The sequence below is a fragment of the Sporothrix brasiliensis genome (assembly GCF_000820605.1).
Source record: "Sporothrix brasiliensis 5110 chromosome Unknown Cont20, whole genome shotgun sequence".
Classification (NCBI taxonomy): Eukaryota; Fungi; Ascomycota; class Sordariomycetes; order Ophiostomatales; family Ophiostomataceae; genus Sporothrix; species Sporothrix brasiliensis.
The window spans coordinates 2691942-2713080 of record NW_024467139.1 but is presented as its reverse complement, the minus strand read 5'-3'; the positions used below and the strand labels follow the sequence as shown (position 1 = coordinate 2713080).

Genomic DNA, 21139 nt, shown 5'->3' with positions numbered 1-21139 from the left:
TATGATGCAGGAGCTGACTTGTCGATACTATGACGACTTCCTGGACCGGCAAACTCTCCAATAGAAATAGTGGCCAGACCCTGGCTCGGCCCACTATCGTTTATCGACCGTTGCGCAACAACCGTCGGCAGCCTTCCGATCAGATGTCCCATATCGTTCACCATAGGTGAGCTTCTAATCAAAGTCGCATCTATGGCAGGGCCATGCCAGCCAGCCCCACGGCCCGTGGCCCGTGGCCCGTCACATGATTGACGACTATGATTCCCAGACAGTTTACAGAGACCATCGAGATATCCACCAACGACACGTGTACGTAGTACGGGAAGGAACTTCTTTGTACGGGAACGTTAATTTAAGTGTAAATACATAAAAACAAGTAAGTGCTGGGCGGCGTTTAAAGTTGGGAAACGAGTTTTCCTCGTACGGAGAAAGTAATAGACTTAAGGGGAGTACATTAACGTAGTATAAGGGGTCTGGGGATAATAGTCATAACTCTGAGAGGATCACAAGCAAGAGATTCCGAACATAGGTGGTAGGAGGAGTAAACTCTAATCCTTGCCCCTCTTTTCTAGAAGTGAGGCGCGGATAACCTTTTTATTATTACCTCGTAAAACATAAATAAAATTTATTAAATCTCTTATTATGTTATAATAAAATTATTGATGTTTTCGATATTTCTCCCAACATATTCACTTCGTCTACCAAGCCTTTCCTACCCCGTCACTCCTCGTTCCCTCTCATACCGTACACTTATGCCTGGTTTAAATGATGCTTCTAATAGCATCCTTGATATAAGTCCCAACACTTTTCTTCTCCGTTTCCTCTTGAATCTCGGCGATGGCAGCGCGTCTCTGCTCGGCCGAGACGCCTGGGCCACTGATGTGTTGCTGCTGCTCTCTCATGCCCGTGTAGATATCAATGTCCTTTGATCTGATAAACAGCGGGCTGTGTTCATGCTCAAAGAACCAGCTATAGACTTTCCAAATCGCGTATAGGAATATGAGCAGTGGACCAGCGAGGTAGAGCTGGAAGAAGGTGCTGGCATCCAGGTTGGGGCCGCCGACGGGATACAGTGCGACGTAGAACTGGGCAATCAGAGCAAGAGCGCAGATGATGAAGCACACCCATGAGCCCCAGACGCCGAACGAGGCTTTGTAGGGAAGCTCGTCCAATGTATGGCCGTGCGCGGCCCTGTTTGTAGTTAGTCACCGAGGGAGAAGCGAAGCGGGACATGGCAGGTGGCTGTTTGCTTACCAGGCCTTGCGGAAGCGGATATGAGCCAGAGCGATACCGCCGTAGACAAAGAGGATGGTAAGGCCCGACAACGACAGGAGCCAGTCAAAGACCGTCCCGCCATTCTCTGCCAGGTTAATAAAGGCCAGCAGCCCGAAGAGAAGCTGCAGTATGACCACAGGTATAGGACGTCCCTTTTTATCAATATAGGCCATGACCTTGGGAAACATTCCTGTATTATGAGATTATTAGCGTCGCGAGAAAATGATGTACATGGACTCGTGAGCACGCACCGTTCGCAGCGAGAGCCTGAAGTGTTCGAGTCGAGCCAAACGTGCAGGAGTTGGCAACGCTCATGACGGCGATCAAGATGACGGCATTGAAAATCGACGGCAGTACCTTGATGCCAGCAAGCTGAATTGCAATGACAAAAGGCGAGCGACGCGATTCGGAACCCTCGCCACTATACAAGGGACTGTCTGCCGGTACGATGAGACCAACAAGGAGAAGATTGACGACGTAGAAGATGCCGATACGCCACGCGACCTGCTTCGAAGCCCTCGGGATCTCCTTCTTTGGATCGATCGTTTCCGCAGCAGCCAGCCCAGTCAGCTCGGTGCCGGTGTAGGCGAACGCCGCAGTGACGAAGACGCTACAGAAGCCTTGAAAGCCATTGAGGAATGCGGGATTCGGGTCGTGCCTATTTTCAAACATTCATCAGCCTAGCCCATAGCCATGCAAAAAGATGTATAGCATTACCAGTATCTTCCGCCAATGTAGCCTCTGTCGTCGGTTGGCACGCCGCCGCAGTTGATTATTATGCCCAGGATGATGAAACCGGTGCAGGCGGTGACCTTCATAGCGCTGAGGACGAATTCGACCTGTTCGACAATCCGTTAGCGCATCAATCATATAGCTAAAGACTTGAGGACGTTCTCGGTGGGTTGAACTTGCCTCGCCGTACCCCCTCACACCAAAGATTTGAATGACCACCAAGGCGAGAAGCAGTGGAACAATCCAAGCCGAGTTATTGATGCCCTCCGACCCCGGCCAGTAGTGGATAATATTGCAAGCAGCTGAGACTTCAAAGGGAAGGACAGTCAGCCAGCTGATGGCGTACTCTATGCCGCACGCCCACCCGAAGGAGGGATCAACGAAGCGACAGATGTACATGGTGAAGGCGCCGTTGATCGGATACATGACGGTCAATTCCGCGACGGCCTGCATCATAAGGTATCTAAGAAATGCATGTAAATGTCAGTCGGCTGAAGACAAAAATCGGCCGATGGCCGCATGGAGAAAAACATACACCATGACACCTGAAATAAACATGTTAGCTATGCCATCGCAGCAGTATTGTTGTTGTTGCACGAGTTCACCACTCACCAACGATCAGGAAACCCAGAAACACGGAAGCAGGGCCGCCATTCTGAAAAGCACCGCCAGAGCCGACGAACAGACCAGCACCAATGGCACCGCCACTTGAAAACGCATCGATTAGTATGCATGCTATTGAGGAATTGAGGATGTTGGCATCAAACCCTTACATGGCGATCATCTGCATGTGCCTGCCCTTTAGATTGCGGTGAAGCTGCAGCTGCCCAACCTCTTCGTCGACGCCAAATTGCTGGCCGGTGGCTTGATGGTCACCAACAAATGTACCCGTTTTATTGACCGGGTCATCGTTGGTAGGCCCATCGCTGTCGGCGAGCGCAGCTTTGTTATCGTTCATGGTACTCATCTTGACGGCAATGGGGAAAGAGAGGAAAATGAGTAGGGAAAAAGTGAGAGAGAGAAAAACAAGAGACAGATGGAGGGCTACCCCAGTTTTAAAGCTCCGAAAGCAAAAGCATCAAAAAACACACGGCCATTTTACAGGCCATCCTCATAAAGCGGTAATTACGCATTTCGTTTATGTGTAGGGTGGTAAGACACTAGATAAGCAGAGTGTCGACCCCGGATCAGCTGCTGTGTCTCAAAGGTTGGCTGGACCTATGGTCTAGCCGGCTTTCCCGCCAGATCTAGAAAAGTGTGCTTGACATCTAGGTGGTATCCGGATCCACACTGGACCCCGCAGATATCATTGGTGGTCCTTATCTTCCCCAGCAAAACCACCTGCCCTTTACGGAGCTCCGAGGTAATATATATGGGGCTTGGGAGCCTGGCCTAACCCCTTGCACCACTAGCTTTTTCTAGGGCGTCTGTTTGTTTTCTTTCGCCCACTTTTCGTCTCTGTTTTTATGGCGATTGTGACTTCTCGACGACGCCCCCTGGTAATACCCATGCAATGCCCCCGGTCTCACTAATTTAGCGCGACTGGCCTGACAGGCACGAGAGGCAGTGGTTTTTCGCCCACAAGACCAAGTAGTATGGTTACATGGGCGTGATGTGATGTGAGCATGCGAACTTCTACCTGGCTGATGTCCTGTACAGAAACCTGGGAATCTCACGTGCGATTTGCAGACAGGTACCGTTCACTGCGTTGCATATTCAATGCCACCGAGCGACTGGCCGAAAATAACAAACCTGTCGCCCCTGTTATGCAGAACCGAAATGCCACCACAACTTGGCTGATGCCCAGGGAGCGCAAGTCGTCGGCGACGCCGGGAACGCCGCAGCGAGCTTCTGAAATCAAGAAGGAAGCCAACTTTTCAATCTGGTTCAGAACGTCGAGATATTACGTATGCGTACGACGCAAGTCTTACGCCAGCCCGGTCACAAGCCCCCGCGCTTCACCACAAGAAGGAGGTAAAAGGTCGGGGCAGCCATTATTGATGCCGCGCTGGCTGTTGTCATAAACCCTTTTGTTTCTGGGGTTGTGATCGCTTTGTGGTTAGGTTGAGTCGAGGAGTCTGTCCGCCTCGCTCTCGACACACAAAAGGCGCTCTTTCAGAGCTGAGGACCAGAAAAGTATCCACGGCCATGCCATAAACATCCTGTAGCATATCCAGCAAGCATGTTAAGATACTTAATTAGCAACAAGTGTTGTGTATGTACCACGCCCACAACTGTCTTCATTGCGTTAAACGTCGCGCGCCTGTTTTCTCCTGACCACTTTCGAGTCCCCGCTCCTGTAACAGTGTTAACGAGAAAAACGCAACTATCGTTATTGAATCAATTAAATCAATGATTAATAATTGAGAATGGCAGGGGGCTTCCCCATCGTCACGAGCACAGTGGTTGAGGGTGTGATTCTCAGCACAAGATTCTCGATGCAGCTTAGTGCAGTGTGGGGCGGCTCGGGCGGCAACATTCTTACCGTACAGCAACCTTTTAGAACCATTTGGCACTGTACTGTCTTGGAACCGTTTTGGGAGGTGGTCGGCCATGCGTCACGGATTTTGCACTGGAAATCTGGCAACGTGCATCACGCCGTAAGTAACCGAGAAACCGATGTATTTATCCTTTATGCTAGTTAATACTATCATTCCTCTTACAGTGCCAGCGACAGAGCGCTTTACGAAACGGGACGGCATCGTGTTCCTCTTCCGCCAGCTCTCTGACCATCGCTAGCAAACTTCCCATCAGCAAACAAGAGACCAAATTCCTCCCAGGTACAATCTGATGCCGGTTATCAAACGTTCCGACCAAGACCAATCGTCCCTAGCGATTTCAGCAGTTTGGCTTTGTCTAGTTCACGACGAGCCGCCCCGCCACCACGCGCGCAGCTTGCCCCAGGCATCCGCGATGCGCCACCTAAACGGTGCGCCGTCCGTCGAGCGGGCTTCTTTGAAGAAGTCGGCCACCGCTTTGGCAACTTCAGGCCACTTGCGCATTGACTCAGCCCAGCTCATAGGCTGTCTGCTCGACTCGCTGGCTGGGGCGGGCGGAGGGCCAACGGGCTGAGGATCCACGGTTTGAGAACCCGACGAGGACGTGTGCGTGAGCGACAGGCGCTGAGGCTGGCCATCGATGCTGACGACAAGACCACGGTCCTGGTCAATGACCAGTCTGGTGTGAGACGGATTGGAAGCAAACAGCGCCTTGGCAACCTCGGTCAGCCTCCAGTTGTCATGGTTGTCGACCATGTCCATCCCGACTTGGAGCTGCCCATTGGGCGCGTCTGAATAACGACGCAGGATCGTGTTTTTCGCCTCCCGGCTGCGTTCCGCAACATGGTCCTGGTTGTTTATGATAGTAGCAGCATCTGCTAACTCACATTGTCTTTTTCCTTGCTGACTTCACGTTCGGGCACTCGGTCCCACTGGCTAAACACAATGGTGATGTTCTTGTAGAACAAGGGGCCGCAAAAGCACTTGAGCCAGTTGAAGATCTTGAGGTTGTCGTTGGTCACGCGCTCCGCTCGGCAATCAAGCTTGAGAAGTACACCTGTAACTGGCATGAAGGTGCCGAGAGTGGAGATGCAAGCAAGCAGGTCTGGGAAGGCCGCCTCACTGGCGATGTCCGTGGCAGCCAGGCCAACAGTGTCAATAAAGAGATACTGTTCCCGCCAATGACGGCTGGGCAGACGGTGTACTGGACGGTTCCTATAACATGACAAGCCGGGTCACACAATCGAATCTGAAAGGGATCTTCAACTGTATGCGCGCTTCCACCCACCAGATTGCATGCGGCAGCCAATATCGATATTGTGCCCAGTCAACTCCCTGAGAAAGGTCGACTTCCCGTTCCTGTCTTCCTAACCACAAAGATGATCTCTGTGGTGCGAAGACAGTCGCAGGTTAGCGGCTATTCGTCTGAGGCATTGCTGTAACGTGGCGTGACCTACTGCTTCCTCGTCCACTTTATAACCGCCTTGGTAAGACCTCTGTTAGAAAGAGAAAAACAATTACGGAACACGTAAAGCGAAAAGAAAAAGCTGTGACATATGCCAAGGCATAAAGCTACTCATCCATACCATGATGTGGAACAGACACTGACTTGCCAGAGACTGACAACCTCGACAATGTTCTGCTGGAAACCCCCGTGCGCCTCGCAGCGGAAATTTACACAACGGTCCCGGAATCTTTCTCGACCGCCCGCACCAGCGAATGGGCTGACCACAATTTGGGTGCCGGCAAGTCGATCGGCACCATCTTCGAAGGGCCGTGCTCTGATCGGAAAGGCCACCTCTACGTGGTCGACATTTCTTTTTGGCGCATCTTCCGGATCGATCCGCAGAGCAGAGCGTGGACATTGGTGGCCGAGTACGACGGCTGGCCCAATGGGCTCACGTGCACGCCTGGGGGCCGCATCCTGGTGGCCGACCACCGCCTCGGCGTGGTCGAAGTCGTCCCGGACACACGGGCGAGGTCACTATCCTCGTCAGCGGCTACCGCGGCGAGCGCTTCCGGGGCCTGACCGACCTGACTCTGGGTCACGACGGCTGGGTCTACGCGACCGGCCAGGGCCAGTCGGGTCTGCAGAAGCCGAATGGATGCGTGTACCGCTGGCATGCGGTGTCCGGGCAAGTGGAGCGAGTTCTCTCCAATATCCCGAGTCCAAATGGACTGGTCATGGTGACGGACAACATCGCGCAGGTTGCTTCACGTCCCCGGCTCCTGGTTGCAGTCACGCGCGCAAACGCCATCGTGTCCGATGGTCTGGCCATGGATGCCCAGGGCGGCCTCATTGTTGCTCAACCAGGCCTGGGCGTGCTGCGATTCGACTGCGCGGGTCTCTTAACACACTTTGTTTGTTTGCCGGCCGGGTCGTCCATATCCAACACCGCTTTCCAAAACCACATGAGCAGCTGTTTGTGGACGTTAGACAGTGCAACGGGGACGATTTTGACAATTGACATGCCGTTTACAGGGTACGGCAGTCAAGAAAGTAGGACAGTAAACAGAGTTGGTTTCTGAGCTAGACGGTATTTCTTTCCTATGAATTCCTGTCGAATGTACCTTGGAGTGCACATCAGTTGTCCCTTACTAGTTGGCCAAAAATTCCTTTTTTCAAAGCCTATGAATGTAGAATACCTCATTGCAAGACAACATACTGCGGATAATAACATCGAATACATAGTGTGTCTCCTTCTATTTTTTAACACAAGTCAGCACTTTCCACATATCTGCGATGAAAACATGTTGGATGCCACATTTTCCCAATTAAATGGATAAACGATATATTAATACTTAAATGTCTACCTACTAATAGCGTACTCCCTGCATAACACATAACATAATATTTCTTGACGCGAGCCAACTCATGCACCAGGAATCAAATGGATGCCCCATGCGCAGATTCGTTGCGGACAAGCCAAAGCATCACCCAACGCATCACAGGCCATAGGTGAAGTCGAGTGCACGGTCGCCCTCCATGCCATTGTCGGTGGCGCCCTCGCTGATGAGCTTCTTCTTCTGGGCGCTGCGCCGGCGCAGGATGAGCCAGCTGCACAAGTAGAGCGCGGCGGCGACGACTTCGAGGCCGGCGGAGACGGCATTGCCCTGGACGTAGCGGGGGCCCTGGGTGCTGGGGTAGAGCTGGGAGGAGACGAGCAGCGAGAGGTTGCCGATGGAGTAGAAGAAGGGCAGGCCAAAGGCGCGCTTGTTGTCGGGCGAGAGGTTGGTGCCCATCCAGGCGACGACTAGGGTGGAGATGGGGTAGACGCCGAGCACGTGGACGAACATGCCGGCGTAGCCCGCGTGGGCGAGCGACGAGAGGACGAGAAAGGAAAAGGCAACCGGGACGAGCCAGCGGTCAAACTTGCGGAGGGCGGCCGCCTCGCGCTCGGGATCTATGTAGATGGCCGTCAGCTCGGAGGCGACGTCCTGGGCGTCGGTCACTGGCGCGGCGGCCGTTTTCACGTCTTTTTCGGTCGCGTCCGCTGTCATGATGAAGGATGTCGTGGCTAAAAAAATAGAACTGAAAATAATATGCCTGAGGCGACATCGAGAACAGTCCCAGTTCGAATCAATGAACGGTGCCAATGTGTCGTGGAGAGTGTGTCTGACGTCCGTCTTGGCTGTTCTTATATCCTAACCGTTTGTATCACTTTCTCCCCTCGGTCTTGGTCTGGCCGTTGACATCTGCACTGAATATAAGAGCATCTGCAGCGACGTCTCCTTCTCTGCTAAATGACTTGTGCTTTTCCATTTTGATAAGCCACTGGGGAGAGGACTGGCGGTCCTGGCTCCAGAGCGGCGATATCCTTTCCTACCAGGTTGTGTGCAACCCCAGCACCCCTGTCGTCCCTATCTGTCACGCTGCGGGCTACACAACGTTCCATATATTCCCCGCAAAGAGGACCGGCCATTCACAGTTGTCTCCGATCATGAGACCAGACCGCGCTAGGCGAATTGGCTAGAAATGCCTATCTATCGATATCGATCGGCGAGCCGTGCACGGACGTCGTGCAGCGAACGATAACCAAGTGCCGTGTTCGTCTACATCGACGCAGCAACGGCTTTTCGTCTTGACAAGGGTCTCGGTGGTTTGTTTCTTTTGCCGGTGGCTTGCTCCTTTTGCAGATCGGCATGGGAGGTGAAATGATGACACCCTTGCGTTGGTGTATTGCTATATCAGTTGTATTCATCTCGGAAAATGCCATATTATTCCAGACCATGGTCCTGTTGGTTTTGTTCGCGTTGTTGGTATTTCTGTTATTGCCGGTTTACTTTTCTTCATTGACAATCTTGTGAACATTGTACTCCTCTGGTGATTGTGTAGTGAACGACATCGGTCCACCTTCCCTAACAACCACGGCGACTTGCAAAGAATGTACGGACCCACTGCTCTACAATAACGACTCTGCTGTCGACGTCTTCTAACACTCCACCCACAGAATGGCCGCCACTGCTGCCCCGACTCGCTTCCATATTGCCGCGACGGGCCACAGCCTCAATTACCTGCCGCAGTATATTGCCGAGCGCCACGGCTATTTCCGGGACGAGGGCCTCGCGATCTCGGTGTCGGTCCCGTCGCCCTGGGACAATATGCTCGAGGAACTTGGCGACGGCACGGCCGCGGCCGCCCTAGGCGGCATCTGGGTGCCGTCCATGTACCGCAGCGCGGGCAAGCAGTACACGGCCTTTGCGCAGCTGTCCAACCGGTGTCCGCTGGCGCTGGTAGCGCGAGGCGGTGGTAATGGCGGTGCTGCCCACGCCCACGACGCCAAATCGTTCCATCTCGCGCAGTCGTCGACAAGACGGTGCTTTTAAAGTCGGGCAACGGCGCCAGCGTCGGGCTCTTCTTCAAGATGCTGCTGCGCGAGCACGGCCTCGACCCGGCTGCGGTGCACTTTGCACTTTGTGCAGGACCTGGCCGGCCCGATGCTGCACGCGCTCTTTGAGGGCGGCCTGGGCGACTATTTCGTGCTCGACATTGTGTCGGCGCGCATCCTGGCGCAGACCAACGCGGACGTGCACGTGGTCCTGGAGATGGCCGCGGACGGCGACGCGATCCCCTGGAGCGTGTACTACTGCGAGACGGAGACGCTGGGCGACGAGGCGGTCGTGGACGCGCAGACGCGGTTCTGCACGGCGCTCGAGCGGGGCATGCGGCATCGAGGCAGATGTGGTTGAGGTTTTGCCGGAGCGTCTTTTCGCGCACGGGCGGGTCCTCGTTGGGCGCATCGCTGGCGACAGTCGAGGCGATTTGCCGAAGAAGACGTGGTCGGAGGAGAAGGATCACGCACTGACTAGGTAAGCCTGGGGAATTCCATGGGGTTGCGGGCCTACGGGGGGGGCATGGGGCTTGCCACACTTGACACAGCCGACACTTGGACTGGTGTCTCTGACGCCGAGCCTGGACGACGAACGTGCGACGTGGGATCGTGGCCACCGATGGACGCGCCGAGGACAAAGGCCACGAGCAACTGGCACAGCCAGAGGCGGTCTTTGGAGTCGGGTGCATCCGGCGTCGTGTAGACTCGGACAAGACGCTCGTGGAAGCGGCGGAGACGGAACCAGTGCCAGTCGTGGGCGACGTAGATCATAAACTGGCGGGCGAGGAAGACGGCGTAGGGGTAGGGAGGCAACTTGAATGTGCATTTTGCGTCTGTCGCGTGAACAATCAGTGCTGCCGTCCAGCAACGGTCATGGCCACGAGGAGGGACACAAAGAACGTCACCTACGAGATGTATCCGAGTTGAGGGTAAAGTACTCGTAGACGGGAGGGGACGGTCCATCGTAGGCCGGCGCCAGGTCCACGCCCGGTTTGGGTTGCTGGATCTGGATCTCCTTCAACCTGGACACGAAACGCGCCGCCGTCGAGTTTTCAACCACCGGATGGGTCAGAGCAGGAGCAGGAGCTGGGGCTGCAGCAGGTGCTGAAGCAGTTGAGCTTCTGGCCGTGACCGCCGCTTCGAGTCGCCTCAGATAGCTCTCGGCAACCGTCACCGTCTTGTCTCGAACGACATACACGCATGGCTTCTTGGCCGCTGCGCAGCCTCGGCATGGATGGCCTGAGGACACGGCATCGCTATTGTCAGTCTAGCCCAGTTTACTCTGCCCTCCCCCCGCAGGACAATGCACAATGGTGGAGAGCCTATGGCGCACCTCGAGTGTACTTGACTTTCTGCTTGTGGCAGCAAAGGCACGAGTGGCCCCGATACTCGCGTGGCCGTTTTCGAGGGGGCATATCGTTGTTTGTCGGCAACTCATTGGCGACTCATTGGCAACTCATTGGCAACAAGAGGCCGTCAGATGTGGACGCAACCGATCGGTGAAAGATGAGAGATGCCGGGTTTTGACTGACATCGACAAGTAGTCGGCTAAACTCGACAAAATGCCTGGCGCCGTTGTGATAAGAACAATAACGGCTCCAAGTACGTACTCCTCATTCCGTATAAGCGTCCACAGCCACGACTGTTAAGCGTCCACAGCCACGACTGTTAAGCGTCCACAGCCACGACTGCCCTTCCTCATTCGTCTTAGTGTCGATATTCATCGAGACAGTGTTGGTGGACGAGGACCTCACCATATGCAGGGTAGTCCAGAAGCCAGAAGCCAGAAGAGACCGAAACAGTGGTCTAACTATAAGTAGAGTAAAACAACAGCAGCGACGCACAGTCTCATGCAAAGGCCCACCCCCCTCCTCCCACTGACGATGACCGCTCGCCCTCGCGACTTTGCTGGCTACGGCCCCCATCCACCCGCCTTTTCGTGGCCCGGCGGGAAAAAGGTGGCCATCAACTTTGCCATCAACTACGAGGAGGGCACGGAGCGCAGTCTGCTGCTGAGCGACGCCACGCGGGACTCGCGCACGTGGGTGCGCAGTGTCCTGCCGGACAGCGAGCGCGACCTGATGCAGGAGGGCGAGTACGAGTACGGCACGCGCGTGGGCGTCTGGCGGCTGCTGCGCATCTTCGCGCAGCACAACGCGCCGTTCAGTATTTTTCTGTCGTCCGAGGCGCTGCTGGCGAGCCCGGCGCTGGCGGCGCACCTTCGCGCCGGGCACGCCGACTGCGACGTTGTCTCGCGCGGCACGCGGTCCATCAGCCGCCTGGGCTTGACGGAGGCCATGGAGCGCGCCGACCTGCGCGCGTCCGTCGACCAGACGCTGGCGCTGACGGGCCAGCGCATCACCGAAAACACCCGGCGCGTGATGACCGAAGAAGGGCTGGCCTACGGCTCGGCCACGACCAACGACGACCGGCCGTACTATGCCGACGTCGCCGAGCGGCCCATGCTGGTGCTGCCGTACGCCGTGGACACCAACGACGCGCGCTTCTGGCGCGGGCAGTCGGGCCCCGGCTACACGGGCTCGACGGACTTTTTCGACTATCTGCGCGACGCGTTCGACGTACTGTACGTCGAGTCCGACGAGAGCGCGACCCTCATGCTGGTGGGCCTGCATGCGCGCATCATGCGGCCCGGCCGCGTGGCGTCGATTGTCCGGTTTCTTGCGTATGTGGGCCAAAAGGAGGGTGTCTGGATTGCCAAGCACAACGACATTGCCGCGCACTTTGCGTCGCTGTTTGCGCCGTCCAATGCGTGGAACCGCGAGGTTCTCCATTCTGTATCTGAGTCCGTCTGAATAGGACGCGTGGAAATAAAACTCGTGACCTGGCTGCGGAAACATGACGTGCGAGTGGCTGCGAATATACCTGTCGTCCTCACATTGTGATTCTTGGTCAAAACAACAGCAGTATAAATCTGAAATATCCTCTTTAAATACACGTTGTCCACTAACCGTCCACTAACCGTCCACCAACATCCACCATCCCAATCATCTACACTCATGCTGCCGCGGGCAAAGGGAACGGCCCCGTCGGGCCAATGCTGGCGCCAATGTTGGCCTGGTGCATTGTGCGCGGGCCCATCTCGTCCGGGTAGTCGATGGCGGAGTGGAACATCTGGTAGTTGGCCCACATGACAATGTCGCCCTCCTCGAGCTCGGGCACCATGACGTACGCGGGCTGGAGCACGCGCTCCTGGATCGCCCGCAGCCACGCGCGCACCGTGCCGAGGTCCTCGACGCACACGGCCGCCTCGTCCTGCGACTTGCGCAGAAAGAGCCGCCGCACGCAGATGCTGTGCACCATAAACGCCCGCTCGCCCGTCACGGGATTCACCCACACCATGGGGTAGCGCTTGACCTTGCTGTCCTCGTACGCCGGCAGCTGGTCCAGCGGCAGCTCCTTGCCCGACCCCGCAATGCCGAGCCCTGTCGGGTTGGACTCGGCGTCGCCCAGCCACGTGTAGGGGTGCGGCGCGTACTCGACCCACGAGTGGTCGGCCAGCGCCTTTTCCTCGGGCGTGAGCATCGCGTACGTCTGCACGTTGCTGAAGAAGGCCGTCAGGCCCGGCTGCACGGCCTTGGTCTGCCCGCTGCCGTCGTCCCAGTGCACCGTCAGGGCCGGCGCCGTTGCCGTCACCGTTGGCCGCTTGACGCACCGCAGCGTCGTGAACCACGCCGGGTCGCGGTCGTACAGCGGCGCGTCAATGTGCCACCGCTGGAACCGCGTGTGGCCGGCCGCAAACGCCTCGTCGGCCAGCTTGACGCTGTGCCACGCGTGCAGCCGGTCCTTGGTGATTGTCAGGTCCTTGAGGCCGTAGTGGTCCGCGCCCTGGTAGCCCTTGCCGACAATCCGGATGTTCTCGACGCCCGGCAGCGCCGCCACGTACCGCCCGCGCACCAGCAGGCCGCCGTTGGCCTCGAATGTCTTCATGTCGCCGTGCGAGTGCACCGGCGGCGCGTCCGGGTCGAAGCGCGTCACCAGATCCCACTGCTTCTGCGGATGGAGGTCCTGCTGGCCCCTGACGACCACCACCTTGTGCGTCCAAATGGCGTCCGACAGCGCCTGGACGTCGTCATCTTGACCGCAGGGGAGGTTAGTAAAGGAGGCAAGGCACGTGCAGTCATACACCCGCGGCATAAAAGAAAAGCAACAACAGGGACAGACGCACCGCTGATGTCGTTCAAGTCCAGGCCGTCAACCACGGCGCCAAAGTTGGTCTTGTCGTCGCCCGTTTTCTTCATCGGCACCACCGTGAACCCCGGCTCGGGTCTGAGAGCACTCGGCGACATTGTGGATAGTAACCAGTGGTATCGTGATTGAAATAGCGCTGTTGGTCTATAGTATATTTGGGCAAATTACAGGTAAATTATTGTTTGTTGCCGTCGCCCAAGTGTTTCCCATCTCTGTTTATATTTATCACGTAAAGAAACGAGACTTGTCTCCCTCCCCTTGCCTTTCGACCAATACCCGGACGGCGATACCCAGTCCCGACTTCCATGTCACAGTGGTACTCGTTCATTCCGGGCATCAACATGTAGCGTGAACCCCCGCACGCCTCGGCCGAGCGCCCTGGTCCCAGATAATTCCTATCACAAACCTTATCTCGACCTATGATAGGATCCTCCACCCCCAATGCCCCAGGATTCACTGCCGTTGGTCGACATATGTCAATGTGGAATGAAAACGGCGAGCTCCGCATGAAGCGTTTTCGCCGTAAAGTTTTGCTCAAGTTCACGCAGCTTACTGTATTGTAGTTTAAATGTTTGGATGTTTGATAACAGCCCAATATACCACCCGAAAAACCTCATTGGGAATTTCCTTCTTTGGACGTGCGCCTGTGCCGTGCCTGCTCCAACCTGCTTAGCGGATGTGCTCCCCTGTGCTCCCCTGTGCTCTCCTGTGCTCCCTGTGCCCACTGTGCCCCTATGACTTTCCCATCTTAGCTGGCACAGCCACACCACCCAGGCTTCAACCAGTTTGCGTGGCACGCTTAACTGCATGTCAGAAAGCCGTAACTAAATGACTCACAACAACTTTATTGAGGTGTTATTAGGCTGTGACTCATAACCCCCTGCATAAAGAGGCAGCCTGAGGGTCAACAGCGGGACAAACGCCTGTTTCTCGCGCTGCAGATGTAATTGACGACGGTGGCGATAGTTTCGGCTTCTTCGATGACTGCGAGGCGGTACTTGACGCCCTCTTCCCGTAGAGACGGGAGAAAATGCGTTAATACTAGATGATAGTAGGGGAGAAAGAGGAGGAAGAGGAGGATATGGAGAGAATATCTTCAATACACGATGGGCCATACACGGGAATAGAAAGCGATAAGGCTGCGTCCTCCGCCGGGGCGAGGGGGGGAGGAAGAAAAGATAGAGTTTACCTGCCAGGTGAACGAGCTGGATCCCCTGAGAGTGGCCCTTGTTGCTGTTGCTGCTGTTGCTGCCGCGCTTCGCGTGTCCCGGACTCCGTCGGTAGCGGACTCTGTGCCGGATCCCGGGCGTCAAGAGGCGAGGAGCTGCCTTTCGTAGACGACTGGCAGCACCCCATTTCCCCCATCTTCTCCGGTTTTACCGTGGTGGACTTTTGCGCTGGGTGGTGTAATGGGTGCCGGGAAAAGCCAACCGGTTAGTCGATAAAATAGGTCGAAAGGATAAAGGATAAAATAAAGGACAAGCGATAAGCAGGACGGCAATAATGAATAGCCCAAGGGAATACTTTTAACGAGGCTGTCGTGTCTGATGAGAAAATTGGGCCGTGACAACAAGATGGCGAATCCCAACCTCTGGCATGGATTCGACAGATGAGGCAGGTTTCGTTGGAGAGAAAACGGGACGTCCCCTATCAGACGAGGCAACGCAGAAGAGGAGATTGATGTAACGAGACAGTTTCAAGAAACAACAAGACTGGCGGTGCCGAAGCAGACCTATTATATGCCGTAGGTTTGTTGTTCGTCACGTAGGTGGTGGTTCGCACAGCTTTGCGAACTTGAGACGCAGGTTCGCCCACTTGTCCGCAGCCAGGGACCATCCCTCGCATTGGGGCCTACTGCGCTGGTGCGAGGTCGAATGGTGGAATAAAAGGATACGCCATGCCACATTTGTTAGCGAAACTACATAAAACACAACGGAAAGAGCACAACGGAAGCCGTAGCTAAATACATGCGAACCCAGTTACAACCATAGAGGCCCACGTATCGCGCCTTGCGTTGTGTATGTTGGTCGCCTTTATTGCTGCACGATGCCAAGACACGTACAGCCGCGGGTGCCTTCCCTAATATGGTCGAGTGCCGGCCAGGCGCCAGAAAAGGCGACAAGGCAGAGCATGGGCAGCCCTTTCCCATACGGGAAGGAAGAAACAAGGCGGGCACACTGCGCGGTCCAGCCAAAGAAATACGAAGTGACAGGGTCCTGAACCGTCCAGACGACTGTTTCGCTGCACAGTGTTTTCAAAGACCTCTGTCTTTGCCCTGTATTTTGAGGGGCATTCGATCCTCTCCGTCCTTTTGTTCTGCCCTTTGTTCGACACAGCCCCCTCGTTTCGCCGCTTCGGCTTTCAAGGCGATCTCGGGTCCAACACCATAAGATCGTTTTCGTCGACAGTGAAGTACCTCGCGGAGCCGGCTACTCGATATTGACACTTTCGCCCTTCTTGTTCGCCTCTTTCTCGCCGAACGAGTCATGCATCCTCTCCGCTTTCTCTCTATGCCACCCTTATTGTTCTACGCTCCTCTCTTTGTTTGTCTTGCACATTGTTATGATGCTGATGGAAGAAAGGGCCTCAAACCCCTTCGGGACTGGTCATAGCTCGACATCATCTCTTGTACGGACAGGATCCCGTAGAAGTTTGTGGACGCCTTGGTGGGGTGTGTTTCCACCTGCTCGCATCTGCACGCACCTACAGTTCGCATTTTTGCGGACTTGAGGCTTAAAGCACGCCGTCAAATTACGATATGAGCAGCGCGTCGCCCCTTCCCCTGTGACTACTACTTGTTTGTCTTTCATGCTGAATTTTGTTTGCTAGACTCGGTCACAGCTGGTGTTCGCGGAAATGCGTAGTATTGGTTGGGTTTTAGCTGCGTGCCCGACGCCAACGGACATGAAGTGCATTTCTCTTTTCGGCGTCACGGCGCATATTTCCCTCTTCTTTCCGGCGACAATTACAGGAGAGAACTGTGACACATACCCAGCCCTCCTTTTATTCTCAACGAGTCAAGACGTATCCCACCCAGCCTGGTTGGGTCAAACCCACCACCAATGACTACGTCACACACGAGGCAACTGACTAGCCTTTCGGCTGACAACACACGGCGGTGGGTGCACGCGGCCAAGGCGCACATCGTGCGATACGGACGCGTTGACGATGAAAAGCTGTCCATGAATAGCGGTCCCTGAAAAATTCCACTCGTGTCACAGTGACACCCAACCAAAAGGACAGGCGACCACAGGTACAGACAAGGGGGGATATGTCGAATGTGACCCTTCCTGGGCGTAGCGGTTCTGAGCGGCGGGAGACGAACAGGCAGCTTCGTCTAAATCTGCCGCTGGCGGTTCGCAGAAAGTAAGGCGACCAAAGCTAGGCATCAATGCTATGTCTTTTCATCGTATTTCATTTTATTTCTACCTTTCTACGCCCGGAAAGGCGTCAATAAAGGCGTCAAAGAAACGTAGTCCGGAGAAGGCACCAGAGGGAGCGGTGTACATCTTGTTACTCCCTTTTTTCTTCTATTTTATCAACAAACCCTTCCGCCTTGTCGGCCTCATGTTGCATATAGCATTGCTCTTTTCCTTCAACCTCCTGGCCAGCAAAGAGGGATGTGATGTCGCCCGCTACTGCATTCTCCCGTCGCCATCCATTTATTAATCCGGACACATTACATCATGGCCAGCTCGCTGTCGACAGAACGCTGGATAGATCCATTCAATTTTTTTGGGACACAAAGACCTCTGTACACCCCAGCCACCCCAGCCACAAACACATCCGCTGTCTCCGCGACTGCCCCAAGCCTTAAGTCCAAGGGTGGACAGACCTTACCTTCCTTCCAAGCCGTTTTTGGAAACTGTATGTATACCTCCGTATCGTCAGCTTATCTTCCATTCTAATGTTTTCCTAGACGGGTTTTGACACTCCATCGCCTACTCGACAACACGATCGGTTTCTATCCACGAGTATCCTGCGTCCAACGGAACCCGGCAATTTGCAAGGCTATTACACGAACGTCCCCTTGCGAGGCACCAGCTAGCTTCCGTCCGCGATGCCCACAAGATCGTCGCTATTTGAAAGACAGACAGGCAACGGTGCTGAAATTGCCGAAACGGACTCGCACGACGAACTCTTGGCACTGAGTAGCGTTTATTCAGGCTTCTAGTGGAAGTACATCGGTGGGGCGGAAAGTAAGGCAGTGCCCTGATCGAGACGCCGTAAAACGAGGTCGGGTGAGGGAGGGCGATGGAATTTTATGGACTTTCAATTTTAAAGCTGTAATTTTCAGGCTTTTTAAAAGGTGGTACGCATGGTGTATGATAAAATAATAAAATTAAAGGTAGCCCTTTAACCCCAACGACGAAAAAACTAGACTAAGATGCTCCGCGCACTCTCCAATACTGTGTTTTAGGGAGGCTGCTGTTCCTCTTCTTGGGCGACGCGAGAGACGGTCCCCGTCCCTGTTAGGAGATTCACTTCGACAACCATGCCATCTTCCTCTTCAAAGCCAATCGTGTCGCTGTTATCGTCGTTTCTGTCTCCCCGCTAAAGAATGCCACCAGCATCTACCATTTTGGCATCAGGGGGTCGGCCTCGACCTCGCCCCTTCTATTGCCGTCTTTCTTTTTCAACAAGCCTCTCAGGATGTGCAGGTCACAGCTGAGGGAGCTGGCGGGCTCTGCGACGCGTTCTAAAAAAGCAATGGTTTTAAGGAAGAGGTCGTTGACCGTGGCATTGTCGATGAAGCGACCAAGATCGGGGTCGCGCTGGACGGAGTCCAGTATGAGAAGGTTACCCCACTGTGCGTGCGCGGTGCCGAACACGTTGGTGATGACGAATCGCTGGTCCGGCAGGTTATGGAAGGCGCGTGTACTTTGAACGAGCGCCTCGATGCCGCGCTTCGCCAGCTCCAAGGTGAGCCCATTGACAGCTTCGGCTTCTTCGGCGAGTTCATCAAGCCGCTCCATGTCGTCCTTTAAGGCTTCCTCCGACATCTCCTTGCGCACTTGCTTTTTGTGGTTAAACGCGAGGATGTGCTGAATAAAACTGCGGTGCACAGTGACCTGCGCGCGCCAGTATGTGGCGCGCAGGCGCGCAGCCAAGATATCAGTCGCCGGCAGGTTGTGGTTAAAGAGTGGGCCGTTTTGGAACGCGGGGTTGGGCGATGCGTGTCTCCGTAACACAGCAATGCAAGCAATGATGATACGGTGTTTGGCCTGGCCCTGGCGGTCGTCAGACACGCTGCTGTGGATCAGCTTGGCGAGGACGTATAGGTGTATCTGTGAGGCGAACGCCTCAAGTACGTAATAGTCGAAGCCTTGAGCCACCCACGCGTACGGCAGCTGCTGCTCGAAGGAGAGCATGTTGGACGGCGTCTGTTGCAACTCGGCCAAGATGCCACTCTCTTGCATCATGCACGTCCAAGCTGCAACCAAGTTTTGGTTGTCGGCCACGCGCGTCGCAGTGTCTCTGTTGTCGTGTTGTTGCTCCACGTCGGCGCGCATTTCTTTGTAGCGCTCCAGGTCAGGTCGGATGATGTCCTGCAGATAGCGGCCCGCGCCGGTTACCAGCTCCAGGCTCTGGATCGGCCGCCCTAGCTGGTCGTAATAGAGACTGCCAAGGATGCAAACCCACACGTGCTCGAGCTTGGTGTCTGGGAGAGCGCCGAAGATATTAATCGCTGCTGTAAAGTAGTCCCGGCCAATGTCCTTGTCGATGTCGCGCGTCTCTGTAGCCGAGGTGCTGGGAACCGCCGGGGTGTACCCGCGCTTGTGCAGACAAATCTTGCCGAGCGCTAGGACCATGAGGACGAGCGCACTCTCAATGCTGCAGGACGTCTGGCCGAGACGAGGCCCCGACGGTGCGGCGAGGGTGCCGTCGCCGCTGCCTTGTTCCGACTCACGCTTCCGCTTCAATGTATTCTCGGCTGTTTGGGACTGTGGCCGCTCGAGCGAGGCTGCTTGACCCCGGGCCCGGCCGGTCTTAGTGGTGGACGCCTTCGACGCGGTTTCGAGGACCATCGCAACCATAACGCGCAGCTTGTTGGGGATGATTAAAGGGTACATGTTTTGTATGTTGTCCTCGTAGCTGTTGACGTATTTCCACACCGTGTCCGCGTGGAGGTCGAGGTCGCCGTTGGGCTGGAAGGGTGTGTCCTTGATAAGCTCGACGTCGGTGAACGGACTGGGTCCTATGATGTTCTCGCAGCGACCGTGCCAGCAGATGTTGCGGCGCTGCCGCTCTTGTAGTTTCGGGTACTCGAGCGGGAAGCGGATGCCCTCGGCTGCGAGCAGGCACTGCACGCTTTCGGAGATTGTTGGCCACGATAACAACACGGCTAATGACGGGGTGCCCAGACAGACTGTGCCGCCTGGCGACCCGGCAATCATGGATAATATTAGAATGTCGGCGCGCGTCTGCTGCCGCGCGAGTTGCTGCACCACCCCCTGCAATTTTTCATTATCTGTGTGTGATTTCTGCGTGAGGTTTTGCACCGTCTCCTGCAATATTGTCGTCTTTGTGCATAATTGTTCGATAGTGGCAGATGGTCTAAACAAGAAATTCGTTAGCTCGGACAAGGACGATCTGACTCGATTTTGTCATCCGTTGTCTTTCACTTACGGTACCGGTTTCCGGTATGTGCACTCTATTTCCCTATCCCGGCAGCTCTTACACGGCTTCCCCTCGTCGCACCTGGCCTTCAGCTCCCGGCAACTATCGCAGGCCAGAGACGCCCGTGGCGTCTTTTTTTTGTTCGGGTAGATAACCGGGGGCATGCTATACGTGTCGGTGTGCGAATACCCGTGAGGCTGCGGCGGCGGCGGCGGTACATCCTGAGGCTGCGGCGGCTGTTGGGGGTAGTGCTGCTGCCCGTGAGGATGTAGCTGCTGCGGCAGCGGTGGCACGTCCTGCTGCCCGTGAGGAGGTGGCTGCGGTGGCTGCTGGGGGTAGTACGGCTGCCCGTGAGGATGTAGCTGCCCGTGAGGGTGTAGCTGCTGCGGCAGCGGTGGCGGTACGTCCTGCCGCCTGTGAGGAGGTGGCTGCGGCGCCTGTGGGTGGTAGTGCGCCTGCACAGGGTGGGCTACGGCTCCAAACCCTCTATGTTGCTGGCTATCGTCCATGTGCTGCGACGGGGTAGATGGCGGTTGCTGCTGTTGACCGTGAGCACCGCGGGTTGACGCTGCTGATTCGTGGTCGCTGTTTCCGTAGTCCGTGTTGCACTGGGGAGGCGGTGGGGGGGGACGCTGGTACTGATGGTAGGTGTCCGTTGTCGGCGACTGCCTTTGCCGTTGCTCAGAATGATGTTGTAGCAGCAAGCGCGGCTCTGGGTTGCTCGGACGCCCGTTCGACATGGCTGCGGTACAGAGGAGGTGGTCTGGGTGGTTTTGACGATGGCGCCGAGTCATGGGATTGAGGAGAGCAAGAATTAGGCCTGGTGCACCTGCTGTTGTCCCAGTCGTAGTATTGTTGTATGGTTCGTGTATAAAGGGAGTCAGGGCGTCTTTCAAAATAATAAAAAGATGGGGAAGAAGATGTGATGGAGTGTATGTGTGAAGGCGTGAACAGCCCTTGGCCCAGCCCCTG

General features: G+C 55.5%; 10 protein-coding genes across 10 annotated transcripts; 2 read left to right on the top strand and 8 right to left on the bottom strand.

Annotated features, from left to right (window-relative positions):
• Window positions 1-761: 761 nt before the first annotated feature.
• SPBR_07422 (uncharacterized protein) lies at window positions 762-1947 on the bottom strand (the record flags this gene model as incomplete). The annotated part of the gene is made up of 3 exons (XM_040765676.1): window positions 762-1191; window positions 1255-1465; window positions 1527-1947. The coding sequence occupies 3 exons, from the start codon at window positions 1945-1947 to the stop codon at window positions 762-764; spliced, it is 1062 nt and encodes a 353-aa protein (XP_040616735.1).
• A 41-nt stretch (window positions 1948-1988) lies between these two features.
• On the bottom strand, window positions 1989-2965 carry SPBR_07609 (uncharacterized protein; the record flags this gene model as incomplete). Its single annotated transcript, XM_040765863.1, has 5 exons — window positions 1989-2114; window positions 2206-2470; window positions 2543-2552; window positions 2620-2662; window positions 2840-2965. 5 exons carry the CDS (start codon window positions 2963-2965, stop codon window positions 1989-1991), a joined length of 570 nt encoding a protein of 189 aa, XP_040616734.1.
• Window positions 2966-4868: 1903 nt separating this feature from the next.
• Window positions 4869-5575, bottom strand: SPBR_07830 (uncharacterized protein; the record flags this gene model as incomplete). The annotated part of the gene is made up of 2 exons (XM_040766084.1): window positions 4869-5354; window positions 5414-5575. The coding sequence occupies 2 exons, from the start codon at window positions 5573-5575 to the stop codon at window positions 4869-4871; spliced, it is 648 nt and encodes a 215-aa protein (XP_040616733.1).
• A 730-nt stretch (window positions 5576-6305) lies between these two features.
• Window positions 6306-6763, bottom strand: SPBR_07962 (uncharacterized protein; the record flags this gene model as incomplete). Its single annotated transcript, XM_040766214.1, has 2 exons — window positions 6306-6593; window positions 6749-6763. 2 exons carry the CDS (start codon window positions 6761-6763, stop codon window positions 6306-6308), a joined length of 303 nt encoding a protein of 100 aa, XP_040616732.1.
• Window positions 6764-7451: 688 nt separating this feature from the next.
• On the bottom strand, window positions 7452-8006 carry SPBR_07907 (uncharacterized protein; the record flags this gene model as incomplete). Its single annotated transcript, XM_040766161.1, has 1 exon — window positions 7452-8006. The coding sequence occupies one exon, from the start codon at window positions 8004-8006 to the stop codon at window positions 7452-7454; it is 555 nt and encodes a 184-aa protein (XP_040616731.1).
• Window positions 8007-8957: 951 nt separating this feature from the next.
• Window positions 8958-9695, top strand: SPBR_07803 (uncharacterized protein; the record flags this gene model as incomplete). The annotated part of the gene is made up of 3 exons (XM_040766057.1): window positions 8958-9255; window positions 9309-9406; window positions 9429-9695. The coding sequence occupies 3 exons, from the start codon at window positions 8958-8960 to the stop codon at window positions 9693-9695; spliced, it is 663 nt and encodes a 220-aa protein (XP_040616730.1).
• Window positions 9696-9847: 152 nt separating this feature from the next.
• SPBR_07795 (uncharacterized protein) lies at window positions 9848-10591 on the bottom strand (the record flags this gene model as incomplete). Its single annotated transcript, XM_040766049.1, has 3 exons — window positions 9848-10170; window positions 10247-10474; window positions 10534-10591. The coding sequence occupies 3 exons, from the start codon at window positions 10589-10591 to the stop codon at window positions 9848-9850; spliced, it is 609 nt and encodes a 202-aa protein (XP_040616729.1).
• Window positions 10592-11220: 629 nt separating this feature from the next.
• On the top strand, window positions 11221-12150 carry SPBR_07655 (uncharacterized protein; the record flags this gene model as incomplete). The annotated part of the gene is made up of 1 exon (XM_040765909.1): window positions 11221-12150. One exon carries the CDS (start codon window positions 11221-11223, stop codon window positions 12148-12150), a length of 930 nt encoding a protein of 309 aa, XP_040616728.1.
• A 202-nt stretch (window positions 12151-12352) lies between these two features.
• SPBR_07335 (alpha-ketoglutarate dependent xanthine dioxygenase) lies at window positions 12353-13644 on the bottom strand (the record flags this gene model as incomplete). The annotated part of the gene is made up of 2 exons (XM_040765589.1): window positions 12353-13431; window positions 13524-13644. The coding sequence occupies 2 exons, from the start codon at window positions 13642-13644 to the stop codon at window positions 12353-12355; spliced, it is 1200 nt and encodes a 399-aa protein (XP_040616727.1).
• Window positions 13645-18120: 4476 nt separating this feature from the next.
• Window positions 18121-20907, bottom strand: SPBR_06586 (uncharacterized protein; the record flags this gene model as incomplete). The annotated part of the gene is made up of 2 exons (XM_040764842.1): window positions 18121-20104; window positions 20177-20907. The coding sequence occupies 2 exons, from the start codon at window positions 20905-20907 to the stop codon at window positions 18121-18123; spliced, it is 2715 nt and encodes a 904-aa protein (XP_040616726.1).
• Between the last annotated feature and the right edge of the window lie 232 nt (window positions 20908-21139).